The following is a 14,139-nucleotide window of genomic DNA, read 5'->3' on the forward strand; positions in this document are numbered from 1 at the left end:
TTTCTTTCTTTCTAGCTTTTGCAGATTTCTTTCTTTCTTCCTTCCTCTTTCTTTCTTTCTTTCTTTCTTTTTTAATTTAGTTTTAGTTTTTTGAGGCAGGGTTTCTCTGCACCTTTGGAGCCTGTCCTGAAAAAGGGCAGGCTGGTTTAGAACTCAAGGAGATTAGCGTACCTCTGCTTCCTAAGGGCTGGGATTAAAGGCATGCTCCGCCACCATGACCAACCAGCTGAGCTGTGTCTTTAAGCACAGAATAACTCTATGGGAGGTGCTCTTGTCACTCAGGACTCACTAGCCAATCAGGCCCTCCAGGTGACCTGCCAGTCAGAAGTTGTACAGGATCCTTCCGGTGGTGGCCACTTTCAAGCTTGACTTTGAAGAGAATTCGGCGTCAGTGGTTTTGTGTGTTCTACTGTGAGTGCAGGGAGCTGAGCAGGGAGCATGGACAAGCTGGAAAACCATGACGTGGTGAGCTTGGGGTTATCCTCAGACTGAGAGGAGCGGCTAGTTGAGCCATGGGAGACAGTGTGGTGCATCCTCCTCTAAGCTGGGTGGGAGCTGGTGACCAGATGCAGAGTTAATCATATTTCTGCCTGGTCCTGCTGGTACTCCATGCCCCAGCAGGGTCTGTGTGATCCTGTGTGATTCTGCATGATCTTTGAAATTCCTGAGCTGGCTGGCAGCCTCTGAGTAATTTACTATCCTTACTGCGTCTGCTCAGAGATTTGGGAGTGGGACTGTGCTTTGAAATACCCTTATTGTTGACTTCACTGTGACATGTGGGCTCCCTTAGTGCTTGTATTGTCGCAGTGGAACACAGATTTTCCAAAGACAGATAGCTCTGTTTCCTCTAGTATCTTCCAGAAGTTCTTCACTTGGAACATTTAATATTTAGGTGTAGGATCCATCTGGAGTTAATTGTGTGGAGCTTGTAACAGTATTTCTTGTATAGAGTAGCACTCCACTGCTAAATTGTAGAAGCGTAGAATTGATGGTAATAGAATTACCAGTTCTTAGGAGACATTAAGTCACAAAATAGAATTTCGGTAAGGGAGAGCTGCATCCCAAATACCCCAAAGGCAATGGTATTCTAACCTGTTAGAGATTAGTATGATAAAATATAAAAGTTTGGTCCCCAGGATTAACCAGCTACATTCCCATCACAAAGGAGACAAGCCTGATTTACAACCAGCACAAATGCCCATCGTCCATTAAAAAACTGGCTTCTAAATGCTATTCAAGGAGCCATTACAGGGTCACAACTAACATTAAGTCCTGCTGTGCCATAAACGTATATTAATTCTATGATTAATTTCCAGTCTTTTTGAAAAGTGTTTTTGAGTCAAGGTCTCCTAGTTTGATTGAGATGTGCTTGAACCCTGTCTGTAGCCCCACAAGGCATTGTCCTTGTTCTCCTCTTGACTAAACACTCTAAACCTTGGATTACATGTCTGCAGCACCACACAGTTCTAAAATTACCACACAGTTCTAAAATTGTGTTTGAGTCACATAGTGGACTGTCCATTGCAGAATAGGGAAAGGATTTGTGTGTGGAGCATGGCTTCTCCCTTCAGACCAGAAGAGGAGGAACATTGTTCTGTGTTCACTGTAGGGGGAAACAGACTAGATAATGGCTAGGTCACAGACTGCACTGTAGGGGTCTCCATTCTAAAGAAGGACTGATGGGGCCTGGTGAGTGACTTTCTGTGTAATTTCCCTGCAGGTATTAATTCCTTCCATGTGAATGAAGACAGACAGAATTGGTGGGTGTACAATTTAGGGAGGATAGCTTGAACTACTAAGTATTCAGTTTCCAATTAGAGAGCTCTCCTATGCAGATATGTACAATCTTAGTTGACATTGTTAAGTTAGCTGAAAGGTTTGAGAAACAGGCAATTGACTGTAACACCATCACATCACAACACTCAGTGGCTAACATTTTACATGGAACAAAGTCATACAGTCTCTTATTAATGGCACTCTTTCTCTCAGGGAAAGGACTACTCCATTTCAAATTTAGTATAGATAAATGTTCTATTTTCTTTTATCATTTTAAAGCATCAATTATTGGTATCATTTTTAACCTTCATTATCTTTAGATGAATTACTGCTATATTTTCAATATTTCCTAGTTTAAGAATTTCATTCCATTCTTTCTTAAGTGCTGTTTATTTATTTATATCAGTTTAGAGCAGGGTTTCTTAACCTTGTTGGTCACAGCTTCCTTTGGGGGATCAAATGATCCTGTCACAGGACTGGACCAAGACCATCAGAAAGCACGGATATTTTATATTATAATTCATAACAGTAGCAAAAATATATTTATGAAGGAGCAGTGAAAATAATTTTATAGTTGGGGGTTCAACACATCAGGAGGAACTGTTTTAAATGGTCACAACATTAGGAAGATTGAGAAGAATTGGTTTATATCAGTGTCTCCTGTAGCTCAGGCTTTCCTCACACTATGTAATTGAGAATTGCTTTGAACACCTAATCCTGCCTCTGCTACCCAGTGCTAGAAAGATAGTCCTGCAACTCTAACCAGGATGGACTTTGACTGGTCTGTGGAAAGGAGAAATAGATCAGTGAATGAGTACCCTCCAACTTCTCTAGATTTTATTGTGAATTTACAAGTGGAGTAGGACCGATGTAAGAATTTAGTTCACTGACCAACTGTAAAGCAAGCATAGTCACAACAGAAAAGGGAATTGGCAAGAAAAAGGGTGAAAGATTTCCTGCTGGGGCAGTAGTTGTCATTAGCAATGAGTAGTGACACACCATAAACTCTGCATTCAAGAATCTATATAAAAACATAATTAAACCAAATTACTGTAGTTACAGTAGTTCAAGCAAACTAGAAGAACTGGGTAAAAGCATGTGGTCCTGCCTAACATGACTGTATACCCTGAGAGAAATGATGTGAGTTGTACTTGGTGTGCTCTAATACAGATCCCTAGTCTCTGGAGCACACAACCATGAAGCTTGTTTGAACTTTTTAACCGTATTCTTTTGATATTGTAATTACATTATTTTTACTATCAGTCTCTAGCTTCCAACTGTTCTCATGGACCCTTTATTGTGTTCTAATCCATGGCCTCTTTTTGTTTAACAATCACTGCTTGAATGTGACCTGGGTTTGGTTACAAGACCTCCCAGCTATGAAGTAAAGGGTTGACTACACTGGACATTGAGTGTGTAATAGAATATGTACACATAGGACCATGTGCCTTGGAGGAAGAACAGGAATTGCTCTGGGAAAATGGAAGATTTTACTAAACTATAAATTAGGGTCTTGTCTCACCATAGTGTGGAAGGAAACCTGGAGGGGTTTTGCTCTCTGAGACATTTGATCTCTGTTCACCCCGTAGGCTAACTGCTAATGTCTTGAAGCCCAGCTGGGTGGTTCTAGCTAATGAAGGACTCTACTTGGCAGTCAGTATCACCGTAGGAGGTAGCTTACAGGTTCTTTTCAGGATTCTCTTGTTCTGCTGATTGGAGATGTGAGGAGGACCACAAAGCCATGCCATGGTAAATGTAGGGGCCACTGTCCCCAAACCAGGAAGAGCAGGTTGGCTGAGCTATTAGCTGCTTGGAAAGCAATGGACCATGATCCAGACATGTTCTGTTAGTTTGTGTGGTGATCTGGGTAGTGGCCCTTGGCCTCTGAGCTTTGTTGAGTGTGGATTCCCTGGGGGAGGGAGAGGCTGTGCCATACTGGTGTGGGAGACTATGAGCTTACAATATTGTTGCCTCTTGCTGTGTAATTGATAATTTCTTTGAACACCCAATCCTGCCTCTGCTGCCCAATGCTGGGTAGATAGTCCTGAAACTCCTTCAGGACAGAGTCTTGACTGGTTTGTGAGAAGGAAAAATAGTCCAGCTAGTGAGTGACCTCCAGTATCTCAGTCTTTTAGTGCTTGCTTATAAATGAAGAGGGATCTGTGCAAGAACTGAGTACATAGGTCAATCTTGAAGCTGGTATATTCACAGTGCAGAAAGTGAGAGACAGGACAGTGGTTGAGAACTCTCCTACTTCAACAGTAGTTGAGATTAGCAATGTTTAGCTATTTACTAATTACCTAATTAGGAATTCAGTAATCAATTTTAGATGCTCCATAAATGTCCTGATGGCCATTTCTTGTTGTCCACAGGCCAGGGCAATCAAGAATCTAAATAAAGAGCTGACCTTCTCATAAAACCAAATTGCTATAGTTATAGTAGTTCAACCAAAATAGATCTGAGTAAAATGTAGCCCACCTAACAGGACTGTTATTTTACTGGTTTTAAATATATATCCAGAGATGAAAGGTTTGAGAAATCTTTGATGTGCTCTAATATAAATCTCTAGTTTCTGAAGCACATGGCCATGAATCCTGTTTCAACTTTTCAAAATATTATTTTGAGATTGTAACTATATCATATCCGCATTCTCTTTCCTGTCCCCACGCTTTACCATGACCCCTTATTATCTTCTAATTCATGGCCTATTTTTCATTAACAACGGTTGTAAATGTGACCCATGTTTGGCTGCAGGATTTCCCAGTATGACGTGATAGGTTGGCTGCACTGCACATTGAGTGTGTAATAGAAGGTGTATTCAAAGGACCCTGTGCTTTGGATGAGGAATGGGATATGTGCTAGGAAAGTGGATGACTGTCTACTAAAATACAAACTTTCTGGTCTAGAACCCTGTCTACTGGGCTGGAAGGGCAGAATAGGAAGTACTGTGCTGTCTGGTGATCTCTGATCACCCATTAGGGGAGCTGAAAATATTCTGAGGCCCAGCAAAATTGGCCTTAGCCAATGAGGGACTCTGGACATCTTAGCAAGCAGGAATAATAGTGGCAGGTAGCTTGCAGGTTCTTTCCAGGATTCTTTTCTACTTTTGTTGTAAGGAGTTGTAAGAATGACCAGTAGTTATGCCATGTGAGTGTAGGGTGTTCAGATTAGGTCTGTTGAGCTGTAATTTCTGCTGGGATTTGGATGGACCATGAGCCAGGCTGTGGTTCTGTTGCTCTATGTAATGACCTGTGCAGTGCCCCTTGTCTTCTGAGCCTCCCCGTGTATGGATTTCCCGGGGAGAGGGAGACTCCGCAGCCCTGGCATGGTAGGATATTGTGCTTGTAATCTCATTGTCCAGTGTACATACAGAGCCATGCTTTTGGTGTACAGTGGAAAGAAAAATTTGAAAACTGATAATCTGGTTCCTAGATGTTCTGAATATTGCAGTCTACTTTCAAGTTTGTCTGATAAATGTCTCAAATGGTTTAAAAGCTGGTAGAACTATGGTGATGTTGATTGTCTTTTAGCAATACAGGATTAAAATGCTTCTAACTTTCTGCTACCACCAGCTGCAATGGTGTAATTCAGTGATGTTTAGTTCCAGGGGACAAAGGGAGTTTCTGTGCTACAGAGGTTTCTTAGGTTTTTATGGTGTCGGGCAGGTAGATAGAGCAGAATCTATATCTTTCACTAAAATCCATTTGACAGGAAACAGAAGTTATTCTATATTGTTTTGGGATTGATCTTCAGTGTGTCTGGGTTTACCTGAAAACACAAGGAGGTCTAAGGGGCTGCATAACCATAGCAGGAGATCATCTCTTTTTGCAGAGAGGGCTCTAGAGCATGAGGCCTCTCTGGAAGAAATAACAGTAGCTGGAAGGTCAGAAACAACAGTTTAAGGATCACATTGAAGTAATTTTGTGAAAATTGTGAAGACTTTATTTAATTTCCATACACATAGAATCATAGGTAGTTGGGTAAAATTGGTCAGGATCACACGTTTCCTGACTGTTTCCTTTGGTCTTTTGATTAATAGCTGACTATATTTTCCTTCCTTTGCTCTTGGCTTTTTCTCTCCATCCTCTTTATTCTTTCCCAAATATCATGCACATTCTTGAATCATCAGCTTTATGGTAATTTTTTCCCTGAGACAGGGTTTCTCTGTAGCTTTGGAGCTTGTCCTGGAACTCACTTTGTAGACTAGACTGGCATCAAACTCACAGAGATCCTGCTGTCTCAGCCTCCTGAGTGGTGGGATTAAAGGTATATACCACCTCCACCCAGAAAGAAGTCATATTATGTCAATCTGTGTACTATTTTTTGATAATCCCATTGATTACTCTGAGTGCTTCCAATATGAATGTAGCTTTGTAATAGCTTTCCTGTTATAATTCTTTGGGAATTGCCATTGCACTGTATTCATTTATGGTGCAAATTTACCCTACACATCATCTTAATATTGATGCATCATGTTTCCAAATACCATTTATTTACTTCTTTATTTATTTAGGTTTTGTTGCTCTTATTCTTAATCTGTGAGAGACTTTTGGTTTATTGGAAAAAAAGGTATTATGGATGTTGGCAGGTGGCTCAGCACATATTCATTCTGGAGGTGACCTGAGTTCAGATACCTACACTCAAGTTGTGAGGCTCATAACTCTAGCATTTTAGATCCAGGGCATCTGAACCCCCTTTTTGTATGTTACTTGTATATGTATATATATATATATATATATATATATATATATATATATATATATATATATATGGAAGATATTGTCACTCATTGCCAAACATATGCAAAAAGCAGCAGTAAACTTGTTTTCAAAAGTGCTTGTGACTTATAAAGCAATTAGAGTAAAACAAGCTGCTCTAGGTGTCCACAGATTCTTTAAAAATCTGTGATCTTGCATTTTGTTTTTAAATGTTTTCATTTCCTCACTTTGATTGTAGACCTACAGGCAATCATCAATCAGGGGGAGCAAAATGGTGTCTAAATGATCCTAACAGACATCCTTTTCTTTACTATAAGATAATGAGATTTTTTTAAGTAGTCAAAACTATTTTCTATGAAAAAACATGAGAAGGTTTCAAGTGAATCTCTCCAATTTTTGTAGAACAGCTCTCCTCACCCAAGCCATTTTCTATTTTTGTAAAGGATAAAGAACAGAAGTGTACAGGATGAGTGCTAGTCACTGATTTCTTAGAGTTTGATTTTGATTAGAATCCTCTAGTTTTTATTTAAAGGAGCATAATATGTCTTTGTGTCTTTGTCAGTGCTATCAATCTATGTTGTTGATTTTATTCATTGTTATCTAAGTATATTGTTTATTTTCTGGAAAATAATGGTCTCACCAATTTCTTATTCAGATTTCTCATGTTATGAGTTCCTTGAGTTTTTGTTTGTTTGGAAAGTTTCTGTGGAGAGACAGTTTTAGTTTTATCTTTTTTATCTTAATTTTTTTTTCTTCTTTTCATTTCCTGGCATATCTATCTTTGTTTGTGTTTTTGCTGCTTAAGTTATTGATATAATTAGTACATTGCCTTGGATCTTAAAATCTTCTTGCATATTAGCCTCAGCTATCAGAATGTTATTGCTTAGAGTAATCTCAGAAAATACCAATTGAGAGTATGCCTAGATAAGAATATCTGATTAGGGTATCTGGGAGAGATTGTATTGATTTTGATTGATATAGGTAGGCTCTTCCACTGAGTTGGCAATATCTCTGAGCACAAAGCTCTGAGCACAAGACAGTGACAAAACAAGAGGGAAAGTCAGAAAACAATGATTCCACATGTTTTGCCTTTAGTTATCAGCTTGAGTATCTATCCTAAGCTCTCATAAGGAGGAACTGTGAAATAGGGTTAACAACCAAATAAACATGTTCACCACCTGAGTTGCTTTTGATTGCATAATTTAATAACAGCAATAGAAGAAAGTTGGAACAAAAATGGGATTCAAAGGGGATTTTGTTGCTACAAAGGACCTGGAAATGGACTCTTATAAGAATGCTGAAGAGATCAGAAAACTGGACAAAGAGCTTAATCAGCTGTTTTTGTAGGACATAAACGAAGGGAATGTTGAGAGTAATGGCACACAGTGGAGGTCAAGGTCATAGGATTTTAGTGGGCAGTAGACTTTTCAGGGAACCATGGAGTTGGCCTGACCTAACTGCCTTGAAAGACATGTGTCATGGGCTTTTCAGGTTAAAGCCCATGGTTCCTGGGTCACAATATACCTCCCAGTTCCTGACAGACTGTTGCATTCCCTCAGGCAGTGAAGCATTCAGGCTGATTTGTGCTTCTTTGTACAATTCCTTAGTAGTCAAGGAACAGGACATTTGAACTTAGACATTAATTGTGTGTATGCTGTATAGCTTGCAAACTTCATTATATCCTGGTATAGACAGAGGTTGTTTAGTCATTTCCCCACTATCCACACCCTTAGTAATTATACAGAACTTATATTAATTATAAGACTGCATATCCAATAGCTTAGGCTTCTTATTAAATAACTTTTACATCTTAAATTAACCCAATTCATCTGTGTATTGCCACATAGCTGTGGCCTACCAGTAAGGTTCCATCCAGCATCTGTCTCCTTCAGTGGCTACATGGCATCTCCCTGACTTTGCCTTCTTTTCTCCTCTATCTCTGCTTGGAATTCTCACCTTTTTTTATTCTGTGCTACCATAGGCCCAAAGTGGCTTCTTTATTAACCAATGGGAATAAAACATATTCACAGCATACAGAGGGGAATTTTGTCTACATAAAAAAGAAGGTTTTAACTTTGATATAGCAAGATTACATATAACAAAACCATATCAAGCAAGAATTATAGTTACAATATTTAGTCCATTTACATTTGGCAAATTAAGAAAAATACTCTATCATGTATTCTATTTTTGTGAGTCTAAAGTTTTATATCTAATCTATCTTTTATAATAATAAAATGGTCTTTCTTCAACTCCACCAAAGACTCTAGAAGGATATATATTACTTAACTAATTATAAGTACTTCCAAAACTCTAGAATTGACAAAGACATCTTGCTGCCTGGACAGTCACCCAAAGTTCTTCTGTAACATTAGGGCATCCATCTTCAGTCTAGAGGCCCATAGTGTCTGGTAGATTTTTCCATGAAGCAGAAAATTTCAAAGACAGTTCCACTTATATTGGTACTTTCCCAGTCACCTTTTTTCTGTGTCTTGCAGAATGTCTAGCAGATTCTTTCATGAAGCAGGATATGTCTCACCTTTTTTAGGCAACTTTATATTAGTCCTTTTTTCTAGGTCCTGCATGTTCAGTTTATACAACATACCATCAAGCAATCCAGTCAAGAGCAGTTTCTTGCCCAAGTGGCTAGCCTAGTCACATTGAAGGCAAATTCCATAATAAGTTCCTTCAATGCCCATCAACCCCTCTGAAATAATTGGTGCTACCAGAAGGATTCATGTCTTACTGTCATGAAGAGGCATAAATTTTAAAAACATTTAAAATGCCATATTCTATGTCTTTGAAAGATTTGAAGAATACCTATCCATATGAAATATATCTCTGTACATCTAGAAAACCTAACTAACATGACTACAAGTTTATCTATTATAAATGACTATCCATTAATTTGTATTTCTTAACTATACATTGTCATAAATGAACTGAACAAATATAATACCTTAAACAAGAGCAGAGATTTATTTAACAAAATTGACCTTAAATTTATATCAATAGACTTCCACTGTTTCTCTGATCTTTCAGGTTTTTACCCCTGATATCTGACTCCCAGTTTTTATTGATAAAGATTAATTAGTTAATGTTTTATCTGACCCCTTAAAAATATGCTTAATAAACAGAAAGGGGCAATTAAGACACCTAGATATAGATTGCATAGTAGTTTTTTAACTTTATTTTTTTTTAATGCTAATGGAAAAGAAATGGCAGCTGTGGAGAAAGTTAAAAGTTGTAACCTTTCATTTTTTATTTAGAAAAAAGGGGAAATGTTGTACAACATTAACTGAAGATGTGTTACATTTATTTATGCTGTGGAATGTTTGTTTAATGATGCAAGAGTGTGTTGCATTCTTTTATGTTGCATTTTTTAACTCTGAAGCAGCGTTACTTTGCCTGCCTAAAACAACTGATTGGTCTAACAAAGGTCTGAATGGCCAATAGCTAGGCAGGAGAGGGATAGGTTGGGATGCCAGACAGTGAGAATAAATAAAAGGAGGAAGAGAGAAGGACTGAGGACCAAGAAGAGAAGGAGGAGAATGTCAGGGACCAGCCACCCAGCTTCACAGTTAGCCACAGAGTAAGAAGTAAAGAAAGGTATATAGAATAAAGGTAAAATCCCAAAGGCAAAGGTAGATAGAATAATGTAAAATAAGAAAAGTTGACTAGAACCAAGCTAAGGCTGGGCATTCATAGGTAAGGATAATCCTTCATGTGATTTATTTGGGAGCTGGGTGGTGGGCTCCCAAAAGAACCAAACAGTAAAAAACTAACTACAGGATGAATCATCTGTGGGTATATGCCCAAGACTGGTACAACAGAATCCTGAGGTAGATCTATTTCCAATTTTCTGAGGAACTGCCATTGTGATTTCCATAGTAGCTATATAAGTTTGTAAAGGTTTTTCCCCATAGATAACCAGAGTGTTATAGCTAAAGTGCTGCATAGCTTATACCAGTTTATATTTTAAGAGTTTTTGGTGACTTGAAATTATTAGGCCTGTTCATATCCCAATATCTGAGTTGGGAGTCCCAGAACCACCTGCTACTCTAGATTCAGGGGATCTGACACCCTCTTTTCTTATATGTCACCTGTATGTACATGGAAGACATTCTTTCTCACAAATAAACATATATAAATTGTGGGGATAAGCTTCTTTTCAAAAATCCTTGTGACTCATAAAACAATTAGAGCAAAACAAGTTGCTTTAGGTATATAGTACAAATCATACACTGTTTCTTTAAAAATTTGTTATCTTGCATTTGGTTTGAAAAAGTTTTTATTTCCCCACTATGATGCAGACTTACAGGCAATCTTCAGTCATAGGAAACAAAATGGTGCCTAAGTGATGTTAATCAATATAGTTTTCTTTTTATAAGAGAATGGGATCCTTTTAGTAATCAAAACTCTTAGTGGATCAGCTCTCCTCACCCAATCCATTGTCTATTATCAGCAAAGGAGAGAAGTCATACACAGGATGACTGCTGGCCAGTGATTTCTTGTTATTTAATTTTGGTTAGTATCTTGTCATTCTATTTAAGAAACTATGATATGTATTTGTAGGCCTGTCTTTGTGTCTTGTTTCACCTATGATACCATCTATATTGTTGATTTTATTAATTATTATCTAAATTTATTGTTGTTTCCTTATAAAATGACAGATTTTCATTATTCTTTTTCAGAAAATTTACTATATTATGAGGTCCCTGAGCATTTCTCGGTTTAGGAAGTGTCTGTGGAGAAACAGTTTTAGTTTTCTCTTCTTGAACTTAGAGGCTTACTTTTTCTTTTTTTTTTTTTTTTTTTTTTTTTGGTTTCTCGAAACAGGGTTTCTCTGTGGCTTTGGAACCTGTCCTGGAACTAGCTCTTGTAGACCAGGTTGGTCTCGAACTCACAGAGATCCGCCTGCCTCTGCCTCCCAAGTGCTGGGATTAAAGGCGTGCGCCGGGCGGTGGTGGCGCACGCCTTTAATCCCAGCACTCGGGAGGCAGAGGCAGGCAGATCTCTGTGAGTTCGAGACCAACCTGGTCTACAAGAGCTAGTTCCAGAGGCTTACTTTTTCTCATTTCTTTTTTTTGGAAATGTGTCATATTTTTATTAGAGATCAAACATAGCATATATGCCTTTGTGCACAAATTTAATAACACATAGAAAGTATAGAACATTATCATTGTCCATGCAATCACACAGGTTGTTGGGATCCCATGTTAGGGTGACATCTGTTGGAGTCAAGTCTTGACAAGTTTATATGTTCCACCAGGGTAGGATCATGTGGATTAGAAATGTTAGACAAAAACAAAAAAGAAAGAAAAACACAAAGACACAGAATAGAGTTGGGAAGGTAACCCAGTGAATACTGAATTCTCATTTATGTTCCATATGCTTTATATACCCCAATCCAAAAGCAGGGGAAGAAGACAAGACTTCTTTACCATAATACAAACAAGGAAAAAACAAACTACTTACCTCTACAATACCTGTACCATCAAGTCACTCTCTCCTAAGTTAAGTTGGTTAGGCAGGACACACAGCCACCACACCTTAGGTCAAACATCCTGTAGGTAGATACACCTTGGGTCAAAATCCCTATCATAACCTTGAAGGAGCAAGAATAGGCCTGAATTCAGAACCTTTGGTCAAGGTGAAATGGATTCACATCCATGGGCTCTAGTAACATAAAACAAATGCACATACTTGAGTCATTTTGATTTGGACAAATTTGCAATATATTTAAGATTCTATCATCTGATTCCACTGGAGATATTCTGAATTTTGGCTTAAACTTACCTTTTGTTTTTTAGCTCAATCTTTGAAGTTTGTAGACCTGAAAGTCTGCTTTAAATATTCACTTATCTTAATGTTGATTAATTAATAATATATATGATTATATGTAAGAAAGTAGGATGTTGAAATTTTATTTAACATCATAAGAATAAAATATTTTGATATTTAATAATAATTTTGAAAGATTTATAATGAAAAGTGTTTAATAACTTTCAATTATTTACAGAAGTAGAAAATAGAGTAACACATATTTTCTTAATTATTTGACTTTTATTGTGGTCTGTCTATATTTTACAATCTTTTAAGAAGATTATAATTATTAAGTAAAAATGTCGTGTATCATTAAGAAGAGATAAAAGGAGACCAACCATAAGATTCCAAAGAACCAGAGCAAACTTAAGACCAAAGCTGAAGACCTTAAAGCATTACATTTCAAACTATTATTACAAACTCATTATAATAACAAATTATGATCCTGGCATAAAAATAGACTAAAAGGTTAGTAGAATAATGGATAAATCTCCCAAACTATATCCAAACACTTACGGTCAAGTGTAATTTATCATTCTATCAAAAGTTCAATAGGGAAAATATGTTCTCTTCCAGAAATACTATTGTGAAACAGGTTATTCATTTGTAAATAATGAATTGGGGCTCTTCCTTTAAAGTATGCATGAAAGTTGGGTCAAAATGGATGAAAAACTTTAATGTAAAACCTGAAATTACAAAACTATATTTTTAGAAGAAAATGTAGGGCAAATCTCAAATGATTTTGGTTTGAGAATATGTCCTTTTTATTGTTGATAGCTACAATCTCAGAAGTAGAATGAATAGAATGAAAAAATAGACAAATAAGACCACATATAATTAAAAGCACTCCGCATAACAAAGTAACTTGTAAACATGAAAAGAAAACTGAGAGAATAGCTGACTATATCACCAAACACCTTATCTAACAAGGGAATAAATCTAAAGTTTCGTAAGAAATTATTCAAAGCAAAGCAAAATGTAAATAAAAGCAAAACCAAACAGTATGCTCAAACGATAGGTAAAATACTTGAAAATGAAAATGTGTTCATCATTAATATTAGTATTTGAATTTCATAAATTTTTAATTGTTGTATTATGAAGGCGTAAGTCACAAACAATGCCACACCAATTTGGGATTATGATTAATAGGGTGATATTTATTTAAAGGGGAAAAAACTTACAGATCACTGTCCCAGGCAACAGCCCTCTACGCAAACGCAACCAGGAGTCTAGTCGCCGGCGGAGCAGGAAGTGAAGAGAGAGAGGAGAGGGAAGTGGCCGCTTTTTTAAAGGGAGAGAGACCACACCCCAAGGGGCTGGTATCTCAGCGGCGATAGGCTGGAGGAGTGGGAGGACCTCCCGCAACACCTCCCCCTTCTGTTTAAATAAGAGAGTTCTAAACCTACTATGAAATTATATACAATAAGTACAAATATCCTATTCTAACTAGCTTAGGTCTTGTATAATAAATAACTTGGCCAAGTCATGAGATAAAGTAACTACATTTATATAGTCTTCAACCCCATCAAAGATCTGAGAAGGGAAATAATGTTACCTGGGTAATTAGGAAGTTCAGTAAAACAACTTCCAAAACATGTAACAAATCACAGAGACAACTAGCTACCTAGGCAATCACCCAAAGTCACATTAGCAGCGTTGAAGCAACCAACTTTGGCTAAGGCCTAACATAACTGACACACCATTTTCAAAGGCAAGCAACTTTCAAAACTATCTTACCCTGTCTTGGCAGGATAAGACAGCCCTGTTTTATCCATTGATGCATGCTCTGTATCTTTGTCAGTGGTTGAGGTATGGGCAT

At 37.5% G+C, this 14,139-nt stretch overlaps 1 protein-coding gene across 1 annotated transcript in view; it reads left to right on the forward strand.

Annotated features, from left to right (window-relative positions):
* The first annotated feature begins 377 nt into the window (after positions 1-377).
* The window catches only part of LOC142856954 (uncharacterized), a 40,301-nt gene continuing 26,539 nt past the window's right edge, over positions 378-14,139 (forward strand). Inside the window, 1 exon segment of the mRNA XM_075984587.1 lies at positions 378-465. Coding sequence (XP_075840702.1) covers positions 439-465 — 27 coding nt within the window. The 5' untranslated portion in view covers positions 378-438.

The sequence above is a fragment of the Microtus pennsylvanicus genome, chromosome 9 (assembly GCF_037038515.1).
Source record: "Microtus pennsylvanicus isolate mMicPen1 chromosome 9, mMicPen1.hap1, whole genome shotgun sequence".
NCBI lineage: Eukaryota > Metazoa > Chordata > Mammalia > Rodentia > Cricetidae > Microtus > Microtus pennsylvanicus.